Below are 18,369 nucleotides of genomic sequence, written 5' to 3' on the forward strand. Positions count from 1 at the left end.
GACAACAGAATAATATATTTTGATTCCCCTCTTTTGGTTTTTATTTTGTGAATTCAACAGAATTAGAAATTCGATTTCAAATTTCGCTGACTTCATCAAACACATGAAACCGCACCACGCCCATGCCGGTTATATAGGTCAAACGTCATACACCAAAACAAAGTAGATCTCCACTCGTACCAGCCTTAAATTATTGCTTAGAGATATTTCCGACGACACTTACACGTCACTTTATAAATTTCTTATCCTTTGCTTACATCATTATATACATAAAGAAAATTCTACAAATCAAACGGATGCGTAAAGATTTTTGTCCCGATGTGACGGAACTCCAAAATGACGTCAGTGACATATTTTCATCCAGCGTGGTCGGGAGAGGTAAATTTTACTCTGATTTTGTGTGCTTTCATCATCAGTGTGCAATCGCAATGCAGATGTATATGTGATGATTACATTTGGACTGTGTGTATGCATTGAAAAGGCAGCGAGATTTTAAAAGTTGTACACTTTTTAGCATGCTTTTGTTGTGTGGAATTCGGACGTGCCCTCACTTGCTCTGTTTACAGTAGTCGCCATGTTAATTTAAGCTTGGTGACTTCTAAGTGCTACTGTCAATGGAGGAAAGTGAATTTGCTATTTATCATAAAAGTTTATCACGCATATTCAACATAGGGCATCCAGGGGCGTGTTTGACATTGAACAAATCCCAACCCATGGTTCATGTTGAGATCGATTTCGTGTATGGCGCGAAAATGACCGATTTCGACTTAGTTCCACGTCATTCTTAAAAGAAAACGTCAAGGCAACGTTTTGTTTTGGGGATTCCCCTGGACGCTTGGTCACGTGGCTGTCTCATGCGGTCTCCCTGCATGCCAGAGTGAAAATTTCTGGCGAAGAGTGTAGGCGTGTTTGCTGCTGGGGTCCAAACATTTTCACTCTCGAGATTGTTTGTTTCCATGCTATTTTCTAGTTGGACTGTTGTTGAATGGGACACTTTTTCGGAAGTTGTTTCATCCTGGGTGGACTCTTTGTCTTCTAGAGGAACTTAATGCAGTGCTCTTTTCTTGGCTTTCGTTGGATTTTTCACGACGAGTTGCAAATCAGAACTGTAAGTTGGATGGTTTTTAGATTTTCTGAAGGATGTTGCATTGTATGCATGGGGTTAATGTCTGCAATTGTTTTAGTGTGTGAGGGTTTTGCAAAAGTTTAGTCAATAATTTTTTTAATGTTTGAATTTGTAGATCTTAAAATGATGCAAGATTTGATTTCCAGACTTTTCCATTTCCTTTGAAATGTTCACAATGTATTGCATTTAAGATTTTCCAAGTACATCGATGCAATCTCTCCATGCATATCAGAAGTAGAGAGAGTTACTGTCTGCAACTACTGGAAAGCTCTCTCTTTAAAAAGTCAACTGACTTACAGGTGCAAATATATTTTTTCAGGAAAAAAAGGATATTTTGAGGATGAACTCTCAAGGAAATGAAGGGGTGAACCCACCTCTCTCCCAGGAAACATTTGACGGATTGTGGGATCAATTGATGATACAAACAGAGAATGGGTAAGAGATGTGTTTTAAATAAAATCTTAATTACTTTTTTTAATGTGCATTTTTGAAATATTCGGATATTAGGTGGATGAGTGCATATTTCTCAGCATAAATATCTTTGTATTTGATTGTATTGAATATTAAAAGCCCCATGTTTTGTTTATTTATTTTATTTATTATTTTTACAGAGCTTACACAAATATTATAAATCAAAACCAGGAGCCCGAGTATCATTATGCTGATGGAGGAGAAAGTGCACAAGTAGAGGTGCAAAGATTTTTAATCGCTCCACAACAAGACAGTATCATGCAGCTGGTAAGTTACATCATATGTTGTATCATGTTTAATAAAGTTAATTAATTAAGAAACAATGTTAAAACAAATAAAAACAAAGTTGCAATATATTTTAATCTCTCTCTGGGTGGGGTGGGGACCACCCAAGTGCAACCCCTTTTTCAACCCTGAGGTTGTTAATTTCATCGGAATTAGGTCAATAAAGATGTACATTTCAGTATTGTGACACATTAAACACAGTAGCCTGGGGACTAATTATGGTAATCAGGTCAGTAGCTATCAACAGGTGCTTACTCATAGTGTATCAATATGTAGTAGATTTACATAGGGATATTATAACCTTATATGGTCCCTGGAGAGATTATTATAGGCTAGGTAGTTGTAATAGAATAGGTAAAATAAATTATCCTATTTACTCTGCTTACTACATAGTAAACTATTTCATTGATTGACAATCTTGGTGATGTGCCAGAAAATATTTATGAATGAACTTGAAAGAGAGATGTCTAAACTCATGATGAAATTCTGTGGAAAATTTGTTCATATATGATGAAATTAGACTAGCAATGCACGTGTTCGTTTGTTTAATAACACTGCGCGTGAAGCGTGCAGGTTGGGGCCATTTTGCGCATTTTTCGTCATTTCCGCCCAAAAACAACATCAGCTGGACTCATTAGATAATTGTGCTCTCAATGCCACGTGCAAATGAGGCAAGCCCGGGCAGGCTTGCAGTGCCCAACTTCAGGTGACCTCATTCACCGCTACGTCTCAGTCTTGCCTGGGCCTGCCTGATTGTGTTATAAAGGCCCAGGCTTATATACCTTGATATCATAACACACTGTTGGGTGTTAATATTGGTCAATATTGCTGCTGCATATGAACGTTTAGTCAGAACCAGCAGAGTTTTTTTTTTACTTTCTGATTTTTGTCCGAGATTGATTATTTGTTATATCTGACATTGTTTATTTTGATGAGCTTGAGAAGAAGTGGGGTAGCACCCAGAAGGATTTTGCCAAAGGTAGGGAAACATCTGGGGTTTAGTTTTTTTTTCTCTGTCAGCTGATTTTTTTTAACTTTTAGAAAATTTAAGGACAGAGTTTGTTATTTTCCATTTGTGATGATTTACTTTTGGTGATAGATTTATTATTAACACTGTACAGCACCATGCCGGGGGGGGGGGGGGTAACTGAACCATCTAAAGATTTAGTATCAGTGCGTGTGTGTCTTCATTGTAAAGTGGAATTCATTTCTAAGCTTAAATTTGAACTCAATTGAGAAAAGCTTATGTAAGTTTTATGCAATGAACCAATTTTACACAACAGGGAGTGGGTAAAGTGTTTGTTGTCATGTTTTAATTTTCTTAGAAATTCTAAGAATCTGTCTGTTAAGAAACAGTTCATATGTAGATTTCACTTGTATATGTAAACATATCATTAGTTACTAGTTTGAAATTCTCTACAAAGTTTTGACTCCATGGGTCTATAAGAACAAAAATCCATATGCAACTCTTTAAACATTAATGCTTCGTCAATAATGTAAAGTAACACCTAAAGTGCCCTATCATATTGGACTAATCATTACTTATTTAGACTGTTTAAGTGGTTTTTAATTATGATACGTAAGGTAGAAATGGAAGGAATCATCTTTATCACTTAAGATAAAAAGAACCTTAGAACTACAGGTGTGATAATACAGGTGACTCAAGTGGTTGTCCCTTGATCAAGGTGTTTATTTTATTTGTTACCTGTAATTTGTCAATACACAATGGGCATTGTGCCAACAAATGTTAAAGGTTTAAGGAAGGGGTCGTTAACTTTAAGAAAAGAGGGAGCATAGAGAACCAACTGTTGAAAAGACTAAAGTATAGAAAACAATAGGGTTTGATCTCAGGAAAGGCTCAGAGAATGGAAGAAAAGGGTTAGGAGAGAATGGGCGTGTTACACGGGAGGTGGATATTGAAAACAAATATTGGGACCTGACTGGGCATGACTTTGATATTGCAGTGGGGGATTTTTCTGGGCCTCTTTGATATTTTGGTAACTATGAGGAGATATGTTTTGATCAAAACTAGTAATTTGTTAAAAAATGGAACAGGTTAGAAAAATTAATTTTTAAAAAATGTGTTTAAGTTAAATAAGTAAAGTAGAATAATATCAATCCTTCAAGTTCTGCAAATAGGAAAGAATGAGAAAAGAGAATTCTCAAACTGGCTGCAGTCCAAAGATGAGTTTACATAATGATGTAAATTGTGGTTAAAACAATAATGTAAATGCAGTGATTAAATCAGTCAGGTCCATACATGTGGTGAGATATGCAGCAAGTTGAGACAGGTAGATGGGTTTTTACCTAGGCAGTGACGTGGACGTGATTAAACTTGGCAGTCTGTGGTAGACTGACTTAGGCTGACTGACCAGCAGCTATACACAGCATTGTAGGAATATGGCTTTGAAATTGTGGGCTTGCATGGGCACATACTGTCATAAAATTTTATATCAGACGAACAGTTAGTGGATTTAGGCAGATTTCTAAAATTGGGATTAAAAAGATGATTAATTTTCATTTAGAAAAAAAAGATTTAGAGAATTCATGATGAGTCTCTCTCTTTCTCTCTCTCTCTCTCTCTCTCTCTCATTTCAATTAATTGTTTGTAAAATTGTATTTTATTATTTTCCTTCCAGCTGAGCAGCTTTCCATCAGTGACACAACCAGACACCATGAGTCCAGACTCCCAGACTACAGCAGTGGACTCCGTGCCCAGTAATATACCCGCTACAGTGGAGCTGTCGGGACAGGTGGGTGGATTTTATATACCCCTTCCCCTTATACCCCTCCCCCCCTCACCCTTTTCCCTCCCCACGTGGCATAATCTGAGATTAAAGTCTTCCAGATTTATCTGGAAATCCAGTGTTTGTAAAAGAAGTTACTACAAATTTAGAATTGCAACTTTAAGTGCTTGCATTTTCAGGATTATTTTTTGAGGCCCACTTTTGCCTTTGTATAATTCAGGAAAAGGAGTTTTCTCATTTTGGCAGATTTCCTAAGTTATAGTTATATATATATATATATATATATATATATATATATATATATATATATATATATATATATATAAAATTTTAGGAAAATGTTATGCGTAAAGTGTTCAAAATTAAGGAAATTATTTCTGTCTTGCTTATCTTTCTCTTGCCTCTTTTCCATCTTTACGGGTTCTGTCTGGCAAAATTGGACATTAAAGAAAATTGTTATAGTTATACTTTGACAAAAAATGTCACCTATACTTGCATGAAGAAATTGTTTTACCTCCCTGCATTACCTTAGATACATTTTGAAAATGAAAGCTGTATTTTTATTAAACATTTTTACTTGTTTATGACAATGGTACCTTATTTTATAATAATAAATTTTACTGGTTTACAGGTCCTCCAGCCTCCACACTCCCCACTCCCAGTGATGCCAAGCAAGTAAGTTCAAATCCAGACTAAATATACCTCAATTAATCAGGATTTTCTTTACAAGTCTTAATTTTAATTATTAGAATTTGTAGCATGCGATTTGTCTGTCTGTCTGTTTTCCATTCAGCCTGTTTTATCATGTTGCACTGAATCTTTTAGTTAGCCATGTCAGCTGGTTGTCATAATTGAACTGGAGAGACAATAAGTTGTGTATGCTGTTTTCCCAGTCTGATAAATGTTAACTTTTATGACATTCTTCCATCCTTGTCATGTGTCTCTCTTCCATCCAGTACTGACTATCCTGGACCTTATGGATTCACTGTCTCTTGTGCCAAGCAAACTAAAGAGACCAAGTCAGCCAACTGGACTGTAAGTACTCTTTTCAAGTTTCAAATTTTGTTTGTTTGCTTTTGTTTGTTTGTTTACATTATTGAAGTCTGTCATGTTTATGTAACACATTGGGCAACTGAACTAGTGAACCCTAAAACTTGCATGTCCTATCTAAAACTTTCCTGACTTGAAATTTTGGGTTGCAGGCAGTATACCTAGTATCTCATATGTTTCATATTTTATCTTGCTATTTCTTAAATTAATTATATATATCAATATAAATTATTTATAATTTCAGTATTATAATTTTTTGTTGTTGTTTTATAATTATATTTGCCAGACTTTCAGCTAAAGATAGACATTAATTGACAGAAACGTGTAATTAAAAAATATGTATATATATTTCAGTATTCAGATGTATTGAAGAAGTTATTTGTGAATATTGGCAAGTCAACCCCCATACGCTATAAAACACAGAAGAAGCCGCCCCCAGGGAGTGTTATCAGGGTACTGCCCATTTACATGAAGCCTGAGCACATTCAGGAGGTCGTAGCCAGGTGTCCCAACCACATGACTAGTAAGGAGTTTGGAGGTTCGCGTTCTTTTTATTTTGTTCAAATAGTTTTATATCGAATTTATTGTTGTCCTTGTGATTCGAGTGAAAATGTTTGTGAAATGTCGTCCAAAGTTACCTTATTTCTTTTCTGGTAATGTTGTTCATAGTGTTTTTCTGGTACATTGCATATTACAGGCCATGAAAAATATATTATTCTGGCGTTAAACAGTAGGCACATTGTAATCTAAAAGTAAACTTCCGTACAATGTTATACTAAATAATACTTTTAAGTGTTAAAATATCTATCAAACATGTGTAGAAATGAGGTTCAGTTATATGTGTTCCTGATAGTTTCTTCAAACCATGCTTTTGTTTCTGTACATTTTCTAGAAAGTGATGTCCCCAACACGCACATGGTTCGTTGCGAGCACAAACAGGTCAGTTACTACACAGACCCAGTCACAGGGCGCCATTGCGCCATATTTCCCTTTGAGGGTCCCCAAGCTGGCTCGGAGTGGGTGACGAACTTGTTCCAGTTTCTCTGCTTTAGCTCCTGCGTTGGTGGCCAGAACAGACGACAGGTTCAGCTGATCTTCACTCTGGAGAATGAGTGAGTGTCCGTTTCTTTTTAAGATAGTTCTTCAAGTTTTAGATAGCTTTTAATGGGTAATATATTTGTAGGTTTAGTCTTTGACATTGGTTAAGGAAAAGTGCGTAAATGAAAGTTTTACAGCTGAAGTTACGCAATAAAACTTCTTCAAATGACTTTTTTAGAGGAGGTGGGGGTCTTACAAAGTGTAATGTGCTAAACCTGTACAAGTTTTTCTTTAAAATGTTTCTTTGTTTTAATATGAATTTTTGACTGCAACATGGCTGCATTCTTAGCCACTGCTCCTGACACAATTCTCATCTTATTTTTTTTTGTTTAAATTTGTTTTTCAGTGGTCAGATCCTGGGCAGAAGGGCCCTGGAGATTAGAGTATGTGCCTGTCCTGGAAGAGATCGTAAATCGGAAGAAAAGACAGCCCAGCCTGAGGTGACAAACATGGGCAAAAAGCGTAAGTTTACGATTAACTTTGCCATGGAGTTGCCACATTGAAAATGCTAAGAACTGCATCATATCTACCCCAAGGATGAATTTAAAAGATTGATGCTGATTTTGACCCCATATTACTGAAACAGTTTTTTTCCCCTACTGGCTTTCAGGAAACAAGGGTCTAGGAATCTCTTGAAGCAGACTCCAATGAGAAATGAGCTTCTTTGGCAGAGATCAGTTTTCTCTCTGTGCTTTTGTGGTTACTAGCATGTTTTAGTTTTGCTATTATTTTTTACTGAAAAATCATAAGTCTGTATTCAACCTTGATGTTCCAGCCACACGGGTGACTCACAGCACTCAAATCACCAGGGTGGGTCCTGCTGCCAAAAAGAGAAAATTGGACAGTAAAGATGAGATATTTACCATCACTGTAAGTTTCATTTCTCATGTAAATGTACTAGAACTTCCCCTTCCACTTTCTTCATCTCTCTTTTCTTATTAAAGTATTGGATATTCACAACTGGGTCTGAATATTCTTCAAAGTTGAAGCTTATGTGGGGCACATTTCAGTTTTGTTGTATTCTGTAGCTGTAGTAATGAAGTAGGATCTTGACTTGTTCTGTAGGTGTTGAAATTTTACCTGAAATAATGAAATTGCTCTGTAGTTGTAAAAATTGTACCTAAAATAGTAAACTTGCTCCGTAGTTGTGAAAATTGTACCTCAAATAATGCAGGATTTAAAAAAATTCTCTGTTTCACTCCAGGTGCGAGGCAGAGAGAACTATGAAATTCTCTGCAGGCTGCGGGACTCCCTGGAAATGTCCAACATGTTATCGCCAGATCAGGTGAACAACTACAAACAGAGGCAGCTGGAGCTTCAGAAGCAGTGAGTACAGCTTTTTATTATTTAATTTATATTAATTTATTTATTTATTTTTTCATATTGTATTTTATTTTTTATTTGGCAAAGTCATTATGTGATATTATATTCCAATATTTTTTTGGAATTGATTTGTTAATTTGACCGGTATGTGTGGAATACCTAGATGTATTACTTGCTACTGGCTGAAAGAGATAGAGAGGGTGTGCGAGGGAGAAGTGGTGACTCTTTCCTGTGTATAACTGACTGAGCACATTTATCTTATCAAAACTTGTACTATATGTGATAATATGCAATATTGCAGAGTGCCCTATGAACGTTTAAACTTCATATAAAGCACCTGGCTTGTAAGTGTATCTGCATGTATGACATGTGACTGCAGGCTTGGTTGAGGTTTTACAATCATGTTCATATGATCTATAAAGAAATATATGTATTCAGTCATTGCTAATAGTGTGATTCTAAATAAAGACTGGGAATAATTGAACATTTAGAGAATGTCTTTCCTTACATCCAGTAAATGAATAGAAAGAAAATTTTCCTTTTTTGCTTCAAAAAGCAAAATAGAATGCCCTTGAATTGTTTTTTTTTTTTAATCCCATTCTTCAATCTTATTGTCTTAAAACGAGATACAATAATACTAAAACTGCCATCTCTGTAGATTAAAAAATTGTCAGCTATCTAATAATGGAAGTCCTCGAACATAGTTCGACTGAAAATGGAGGAAATTGTTTCGATGCAGTCAAATAACTAATTTCTGTTACATTTCACGAAGTCTGACAAGATTAATAATAGATTTCAATGAAGGAAATAATTTGATGATGAATTAATCACATTCTCTTTCTGGCTGCATCGTTACAGGTTCCTCGAAAGTGTCCAAATGTCACGTAAACGCCTCGTTAAAAAACCAAGTCAGCATCGTGAGAGACACCATGAACGTCGACGTCTGTTAAAACCCAAACCCAAACCATGCCGTGCAGATAAAGTTGGGCCACCATGAAATGGTGTAAATTTAGTGTTTTCTTAGTGGTCGTTTTTTGCTAGAATAAATTATATTAATGTCACCAAGAATAAGAGTGTCAATAACCTCTGCTGCTGTGTTTGCAGCAAATATGTATCGCAGCAAATTTGATCCTGTATTTCATTGGATACTTTTTCTGGCAATGACAGAGGTTGGAACATGAATACTGCTTCGTTTATTGGAATGCCATTTTTTTTTTTTTCATCTGCATTAGAGCAGTGGATGTTTGATGAATTTCCTTGGATTCGTTTCCAGGATAGTAAAATTGACTGAACCAATTCCTAAATATTATGTGAGGATATTTCCAAAGGTCAAACTTCAAGTGTGAGTGTACAAGGTCACTCCGTCAAAAAAATTCCGGGTTATTTAACCCAATGAAGGTCAAGTTTTATAATGCTTCAAGGGACGTAGGTCCATATGTGAAAAAATGAGATTTTATGGAGGACAAATGATTGATCTGGGTAGATCTGAGATTTACCGTGATTTTAATTGCACACTTGACTCAGTCTGATTATCATTCATTTCCCTACATATCTTTGGGATATGATAATGTGCATAATATCAAAGGCACAAAAAAAAAAAGCAATTACATGTGCATGGTGCCCAGATTTTTGTTTCTTGGACCATTGACTATATTTGGTTTTGTAAGCATCGTAGAGTTACATTATATGTGGACATCTTTACTTAAAATATGTTGTCTAGAAATATTTAGAATTTTTTTTAAATTGTAACGACAAACTCATGAGTTATTTAAGTCATTTTTTGCAGCTCAGTAATATTAAAAACCATATTTGAAATATTTCCAGTGTGATAAATTTTATCCATATTTGTTGGCTACATCAACATGTCATATTTATTCAATCTTTTTGTTATAAGATATTACTTTTGTTTAATTTCTGTTAAAAGTAATTTTTATTTAAAATTCCAATACCATTGCATGTTAAATAGTAGTGCTCTCTACATTTCGTAGAATTTTATGAAAGGGACCAATTTCTATATATATATATGCCTGCATCATGGCACGATATTTTTTAAAAGTTAATCACAGGTGACCAAATGTGAACATTAATTATGTAATTTGGCTAATTTTTCACCTTTTGTAATAATGAGCTTAGTGCCTTATGATGAGTGATGTGCTTTTTTGGCTCTAAGTCAAATGTCAGACTCCCGGTGAAACTGTTCCGATGATAGTAAATCCCAATTTTTTTACACCTGTGCATTGGGTATAGAACAATTTTATTGAGGCCAGTATTTTGAGAGTGGCATTAGTCAGTGTAAAAACATAAACACACACACACACATTCGCGTACACGCACACAATGCTGAGTGATGCCATGAAGCATATGTCTCCCGTATAATGCTCATGTCTAGTCCTTACAACAACCCCATACCAGTGGACCTACCTCCTCCCTATCATTGAGCACTTCTCATTATATAGAGCTCCCCACTACCCATTCCATCTTCAAATTAACCTTTGGAGCCCAACAGTCTCAAATCCCCCCCAATTCCCATCCCCAAAGATTATTGTGCTAGCACTATCTCACACACAAACACACAAACGCACACACACACGCACGCACGCACACACACACACACACACACACACACACACACACACACACACACACACACACACACGGGCCCTTTTTCCATTAAGTGGAGTGCATAGTTGTGTAGTCAGTACCAGGAACACTTTGTGAGGTCTAAGACCGCATTTAGAACAGCAGACTAACAGATCCGCAGATCAAATATGGCACCCCTTAAATTCCTGCTTAATTCCTGATTAGACACTGAATATATTATCCGCAGGGATTATGCAACAAGCATTCAAGTGGGGGCGGCCATATTTGATCCGCGGATCTGTTAGTCCGCTGTTCTGAATGCCTTCTTAGTTTGTTATTTTGCTTTCTTTAGTGGAGTTAAAGGCTGTGTGGAGTGTAGCTGGCTATGTTTAGATGACTCTACGTAATAGTCAGTTTTTTAATTTGTCAGTCTCTCAGAGTGTACTGGTACAGAATGAATCACTTGAGTAGATCTTTCAAATGAAAAGGGCCTTTGATATACTTGATCCCAGAGGGTCTTAATGATGAGCGGTGTTATTTATTAAGAATGAAAATGAAACTGTTGATTTGTTGTTTTTTGTTGTACACAGTTGTCTGATTGTGTTTTGTAAACTTTTCATCATTGTTAGGTATATTTAAGGGTGTTAGATGTGGAATTGATATTTAAATATTATTTCTGTATATTTAATTTTAGAATTGTAAGTGCAAGTTGAGGATATTTCAATTATTTTTTTGTATATACTTGTAAGATCATAGTAGAAAATCGCTTCCTAAGATAGTGTACCATATATAAAATAAATAAATATTTGCACAAAGGGCATACTGGGAGTTAAATTTTCACTTTTGAACTGTATTAATGTTTTTTTTTTTAATAAAGTTTATAAATTGTATCATTAATCACCATTGTAATTGAACATAATAACACGGGTAAAGGCGTGATCAACAGTCTACTGTGATATTGTTCAGATAAAGATGTCAGATGATTGAAAGGTTGTGTGAAAGAGTGAGATTGGTTTTTACAATAATATGATGAAGTTCCTGAATGAGATGGATGAGAATGACGTGGATATATTTTCATTATCTTGACTTGTTTTCAACAGAAATATTTAAAATCACCACCTGTCAGAAATATTTACTTAAAATTGCAGTTGTAGAAAGGGATTGTCCACCCATTCATTATCACCCACGAAAACTCGGCAGTCCAACCAATTCATTGATATTTTCTTAATTAAATTGTGGTTTATTTATGTATTTATTTTACTTTTATTGTAGACCCACATTGTCCAGGATTCCCAGCGGTTTGGCCAACCTCAGTGGCAGTTTCTCACAACAGCTCACGGAGGGTAGTCTGAAGCCTCCGCCCCTGCCCTTCTCCAGTATGCCTAGTCTCCAACGTGGAGACACACAGCCGGTTTCCAGCACGCAGAAAGAACTTGTCAAGATGGAGCCAGACACTGTCAGCCCAGTTCCCAAGACAAGCCAATGTCAAGTTTCCTCTCAAGGAGAAGTGGCTGACATGACAATTGCAAAGTAGGTCTTCTTTATAAGATGAATTTGTCAAACTATAATTTCACCATTTGCAAATATGCTGTGTATTGTACTTGAAAAAAAATCTGAAAGTTTATTGTAGTTTTCTGTCATGGTATGTATTTATCACACTACATTTACACATTTTTCTAAAATTTATTAATTTCTCCCCTCTCCCTCTCCCTAACAGGTGGTTGACATCTTTGGGGTTTGCTGCCTATGCAGACAACTTCCACCAGATAGGGTTGACCACCATGTACCAGCTGGAAGACTGCAGTCTACAGGTACAGTAAGATCATGTGTTTCACTTGTGAGAGGTCTTAGCATTTATTAATTACGATACTGGGAACATTACTCTGTTTCACAAGTCTGCTTCCTGATGTTCAGTTGATTTTTACGGTATGAGGGGTCCATTCAGGTTACTCTCTGTGGTGTTACCATTTAAATAAAAAATAAATCATCCACATTTAACATTTCCCAAATTCATTTCAAGGATATATTTTAAACAAGACATTGAAATACCACAATATTCCTACTTGTAACTTATTCCTGTATTTAGTGTTTATGATTTATGAGGTTGTCATATTGACAACATTTTAAGGTACTTTGAAGCTAAAAATGTGATGGTGTCGTAAAATCAGAGAAAAAAATAATATGCTCTTCTTTTTGTTCAGGACCTGGAGAAACTGAGCATCGGCACAGATCACAGAAACAAAATTTGGAAAGCTCTGTCTGCTTGGAAGACGCGGAGAGCTCAAGGTGGCGCTGGTGCCACACCCCGAGGTCTCAGTGGTGCCAGTGATGCCTCAACAATCAGTCTTGCCTCGCAGATCAGTGGAGGCTACAGTCCCGGCGTGTTTGAGGTCACGCGATACACGTTTAAGCACACAGTTTCCATCAGTGATGACCATCCCTACAGTAAATGATGTTTTCGTGTTCTTTTTGGTTTTGAAAGAAAAAAAACAAAAGCTGTGGATGTTCTTAAAGATCTCAAGCCTAAAGATGGATTGACCAGCTATGGAAAGTGACTTTGTATATTGTCATTGACCATAGCAAGTGTCATGGAAGCTGTGATGCTTGCCCTCTCCCACACTCACTCTCATTCTTCCAGTTGTTGTAGGTTATGAATCTGGTGGGAGGAATGTCAGCAGAGTAGAGAACTGAGCACAGAAAGCAAGTTCAAGTGACATGACTTGTACCCAGTGCTGTGGGCATATTAGTGAGATGTCAGTCATCCAAAGCTTGACAGTCATCATATCATTACTGGGTAAAATTTTCCATGTAAAGGAAAACAATCTATTTTGAATATTTTTTTTAAATGGCTGAACTTTGCATTTGATATTTAAAGGGTGATTACAGTGGTGAATAGCGAGGCACAAAACTGTAAGCCCAAAATGCTGCTGTGGGTGCAAAATGTTTCATGTTTCCAAGTGAGTCATCTTTAGAGACAGTCAATGGGGCTATTTAGAACGAAAAAAGTTTCACTAACTGGTGTGCACTAACTCCATGTGGACTCTTGCAGAATGCAATCAGCTTAACGTGATGACTCCTGGCAGTGTGTAGTATACAAAGAAGCTGGTGATACACTAAGGCTTCGTTCACATGGAATGTCTATTTTCTAAAAATCTATTTTCTATTCGTGCTATCTTATGATCACGGTCTGTGCCCTGAATTTCCCGCCGCGTAATTACTGGCAGCGCAAGCCAGTTACTTATAGTAACTTATAGTAACTGGCTCGCGCTGCCAGTAATTACACCGCGGGATATTCAGGGCACAGACCCTGATCATAAGACATACCGCAAATAGAAAATAGAATTTAGAAAATAAACATTGCATGTGAATGAGGCCTAAAACATTGTAATCAAGAGGAGGCATGTTTGTTAATCTGATTGCATTCAGCAAAAGTCCCCATGGAATTAGTGCTCACTAGATATTGGGACCCAACTTATTCTTAACAGCCTTTATATATCTCAGATGAGATTGTAATTATAAGATTTCCGATTGCTGATTGTTAACCCAGAAACCTGGATGTTGGGGTTCACTTTCAGTTTGAATATCTGTATTGAAAATTCAGAGTCAATTTTACCGGTACAGGTTCCATATTTGTTTATTGCCAATACGTACAATTTTGCGTTGTTAGAGGAGCAGTGTTTTTACCACGTCTTTACAGAAGGTCATCAATGCTCCAAAAATCGCAACAATTCAAGGTCATCAACATTATATGATGTCAGTATGAAAAGTTTTTCAATTATATATTTCTCTATCCAACCTTGTGTTGAATAGAATCAATACATATTGTATATATTTACTACTTTGTTATCTGTTTAGAAAGTTCTTAAACACAGAACAAATATTGTTTTACAATACCAAGAATATATCACCATACTAGTGGAAATTTGTATTGAAGAGCACATTCAAATATTAGTGACATATAAGAAGCACTACATTGTAAAGGCTTAGTAATAATATGGATTATGTAAAACCCATTCAAAACCTCGAGATATTTAATGTGAGGGTGGCTGTCTCTTCCCTCCCTCCCTCACTCCTTCCCCTCTTCTCTTTCTTTTCTCTACCATCTTCAGTCCTACTGGATGTGTAATATTTTGTGTGCTATTTTCGCTGTTTTTACAGAAAGGTGCTCTTTTATAAATGAAACGTCGCTGATTATTAACAATTTACTTAGAGCTGGTATCTTGGTACAGTGGCTGTAGTAATCCAGTCTTCATCAATAAGAATTTTGTTCATGTAAGGGGGCCGTAGCGATAGTCCGAAGGTTCAATAGTCCTAAGGTTCATTGGTCCGAATGTTCACTATAGAACCTTCGGACCAATGAACCCTTGATTAAAAAATCGATGAAAATGTTACCACTTTTCGGACCAATGAACCTTCGGACTATCGAGACGCCCCCCATGTAAGATGCGATAGTTGAACCGTATTGCAGCGAATGATCAATTAAATACACTGCTCTCTGCGTGCTGGGTGCGAGTTTCTAAGGGCAGTTTAGTACTCCAGTTATATACCCTGCTACAAACGTGAAGTATTGGTAATATCTTTTAGAATTGAGTATGTTTTTCATTTCTGGAGACGAAGAGATACCATATGAAAGTAATTGAAAGATGCAGTGTATGTGCTAGAATGGCTGTTTAAGACGTAATGTAGTGCCTTAATTCTGTTGGACATGGATTACATGCTGAGGGCAAGCCCCTGACATTTGAAAGATGATTTTACACGAAGTGTATTTGAAAACATTTTGTCAATAAATTGCTTGGTACAAACAAAAGTAATTTCACGGATTATTTTCCCTAAAAACCTAACGTGTCAACGTACATTTTTTAAAAGTAAACCATTATAAAACTTTTGAAGCGTGCAAGCTCTAATTTGATGTGGGCTTTCATGAAATCCGAACCTCTTTGCACATGGATGCAAGTAGTTTCCCATTACAACCATTGTCTAAATTAAAAACGTCAAATACGCATGCGATGAAACCAATTACCATAAAACTAATATTTCACATCTGTTCATTGCCAGTCTAAATTAATTTCGTCGCATTCTAAATGTGTATATTAATGAAGGGCTCTATAGTTGGGTTAATTTGCTATTGCGCGTTATCCAGAAAATAAAATTACAGGTGGATAGTTTTTACTCCGTTTTTAATCCGTTTATACCACAAGGTATAAAACTTTTAAAAAAAAGAAAAGGAAAGGAATAAAAAGTGAGGTTACTGGAACATATTATATCGGGGCGAGACACGTGACCAGAATGGTAACTTATATTACATCGTGTAATATTACAAGTATTAAGCCCCAGTATTAGCAAAACGCGTCAAAGAGGTTCTATGTAGCTCTTTTTGAAATACAAGACTAGTCACTGCTTTCAAGTAGTTTTCACTGAGGTTTATTTCATTTTGTGTGGAAACAAGACGTTAGTTCAAATCTGAAGAGTGAACCTGACGTTTATTCTTTCACTATTCTAGCCGTAAATCTTAGTCTATCGTCCACATTGTATTAGCATAAAGTTGTCGACACCCTGATGTGATGTCGGGAGTTTCGCCGTATCAACCAACAAATCGCTGTTCATCAATTTATAGGTTCTATGGAACGCAGGGTGAGCTTGACGTGTTCCAAGCTTACTAGCATCCCTCCGTCGTCAGGTACCTTTTCTCCCGATCAGGAACATATTTCCATTGCCTGCCGAAATTGCAGAAACCACCCAACTTGAAGCCACTTGTTGTATTAATACCTGTAGAAGAAACGAAATAGTATACAGGCAATACGGACGTAACGCATGTAAGAGAATGATTGTGCATGTTAAAGCATGCGCTCACGCACGTATTCACAAAAAGAAAAGAGAAAAAACAACATTCTTAGTTATCCACTGGCATAACGCATGAAATCGCACAACAATACACAACTACTGTGCATGCTTTATGCACGTGCATCTACATGCATACAGACATATGCACCACACATCCACGTGCTCTAACACGTACAAGTCCACATGTACATGGTCTCTCATGCACAATAACACATCCACATGGTCTGATACGCACAAGCACGCGAACACGTAGGCCTACGTACACGCGGTACATACGCACATTAGGGTCATAGACCCAGCAAATGTTTTAAAGGCAGCTGTTGAAGGCTTGGTATATATGCAAACAAACATTAATATGGTATTTTTGCCGTCTGAAGTACCCCACTAGAATCTGACTAAATGCCTGATGGACAAACAAAGGACACTACATATAAGGACGAAAATAAATTTTATTAATGCTCCCCTCCCATCGCAGCCTTGCACAAACACGTATACGCACACGTGCACAGGCAATGACAAACAGCATGCTGCCCACACCTGTACTTACCTCTAAGGAGATATGCAGTTTTCTTAGCCAGATGTATTTCTCCACAGCCAGGCAACAATGGCTTTATTCTGTAGCTCTCACGGAATGCCACCTTAGATCCAACATCCATGCCATCTGGAGCCTGGAATTGCGTGTATTCTCCGTTGTAACAGTTAAAACTATTGGCGCAGTTTCCATTGTAAGAATTTTAACCATTGGTGCAGTACTTTTGTGGAAGTTAAAACAATTGGCGAAATTTTTTAAGTAAAAGATAAAACTGTTGGTCTATTCTCTGCAACTCTCAAATAGTTGAATTTTTTTATTCGTATTGCATAAACGGAGGTGGTCAGTGGAGGGAAGGGGGCAGGCGCAGATTTATACCCAGGCAACATAGAACGCTATTATGACGTTACTGAAACGTTGATAATATTATAACCAGAAAAACGTTATGGTTACTTTATGGTAACCTTATCATAACGTTCAGTGTTTGATAGGAAGTTATTTCAACCAGTGTATTCAACAGATATGGACACGGAACTCTCTCTTTCTCTCTCTCTCAAATGTATTCACGTACCTTAAACACCTTGTCCACTCGTACGGTGTATTCTACAGTTTTCAGTGTTCCCCAACTTTTGGGTTCCTCGCTGACGACACTGGAACCCTCCACATACCCCTTGATTACTGAATAAAAAATATATCTATGTGTGTGTGTGTGTGTGTGTGTGTGTGTGTGTTTCAATCCTAAAGATAGTAAAAATGTACGTCTTACAAATACAAGGAAATTATCATGAAATTCAATACTGATTGAATGATACCAGAGCTAAAACAAAATTAAAATAAATAAATGAATAAACAAATTTATTTATTTATTTATTTATATGGAGTAACATAAATTCCGTTTGAAAAAAAGCCATCTGTAAAAGCTTATTTACATGTACTTACTGAAATCCATCTCTGCTGGGCAGAAATAGTATGCCTTGTCCTCCACAAATTCCCCTTTGTCATTGAGATACCCCCGCAGCTCTAGGGTACGCGGGCATGAGACACGGCACCCAGAGGCCTGCAGCACACAACATCCAAGCACGAGTAAGGCTGAAATCGCAAACATTTTCATTTTCAGTGGCGCAACGAGAGAAACTTAACCCAACGCAAGTGTCTCTGGCAGATCCGTGATTGAGATGCGTCCAGTGAGATGTTGTTTATATGGCAGTGTCGCTGTAGTTAATTTGGGTCGAATGGTGTGACTATTTATGTGAATTTGGTGAATATCATCATAATTACCGGGAATTTTTTTATTACGAGAGAAAAAACAAGATGCAATC

At 36.7% G+C, this 18,369-nt stretch overlaps 2 protein-coding genes across 5 annotated transcripts; one reads left to right on the forward strand and one right to left on the reverse strand.

Moving 5' to 3' along the window:
- Positions 1–210: 210 nt before the first annotated feature.
- LOC106164488 (cellular tumor antigen p53) lies at positions 211–15,491 on the forward strand. 4 transcript variants are annotated; one of them, XM_013542421.2, is made up of 15 exons: positions 238–378; positions 971–1,108; positions 1,446–1,561; positions 1,738–1,864; positions 4,522–4,635; positions 5,261–5,304; positions 5,586–5,664; positions 6,034–6,217; positions 6,572–6,791; positions 7,124–7,239; positions 7,553–7,647; positions 7,982–8,103; positions 11,953–12,210; positions 12,398–12,491; positions 12,882–15,491. In XM_013542421.2, exons 2-15 carry the CDS (start codon positions 1,049–1,051, stop codon positions 13,131–13,133), a joined length of 1,881 nt encoding a protein of 626 aa, XP_013397875.2. In that variant the 5' UTR covers positions 238–378; positions 971–1,048; the 3' UTR covers positions 13,134–15,491. The 4 variants fall into 4 exon arrangements, with proteins under 4 accessions (XP_013397877.2, XP_013397875.2, XP_086851239.1 ...); XM_013542423.2 differs by lacking the exon at positions 971–1,108 and having other exon boundaries at positions 211–378; XM_086995113.1 differs by lacking the exon at positions 238–378 and having other exon boundaries at positions 406–1,108; positions 6,034–6,202.
- On the reverse strand, positions 15,116–18,245 carry LOC106164484 (uncharacterized). Its single transcript, XM_013542417.2, has 4 exons — positions 17,990–18,245; positions 17,622–17,728; positions 17,069–17,189; positions 15,116–16,446 (listed from the first exon to the last, which is right to left on the reverse strand). Exons 1-4 carry the CDS (start codon positions 18,159–18,161, stop codon positions 16,337–16,339), a joined length of 510 nt encoding a protein of 169 aa, XP_013397871.2. The 5' UTR covers positions 18,162–18,245; the 3' UTR covers positions 15,116–16,336.
- Positions 18,246–18,369: the final 124 nt, after the last annotated feature.

Source organism: Lingula anatina, chromosome 9 (genome assembly GCF_051362555.1).
Source record: "Lingula anatina isolate TDL-2025a chromosome 9, LinAna3.0, whole genome shotgun sequence".
NCBI classification, from domain to species: Eukaryota; Metazoa; Brachiopoda; class Lingulata; order Lingulida; family Lingulidae; genus Lingula; species Lingula anatina.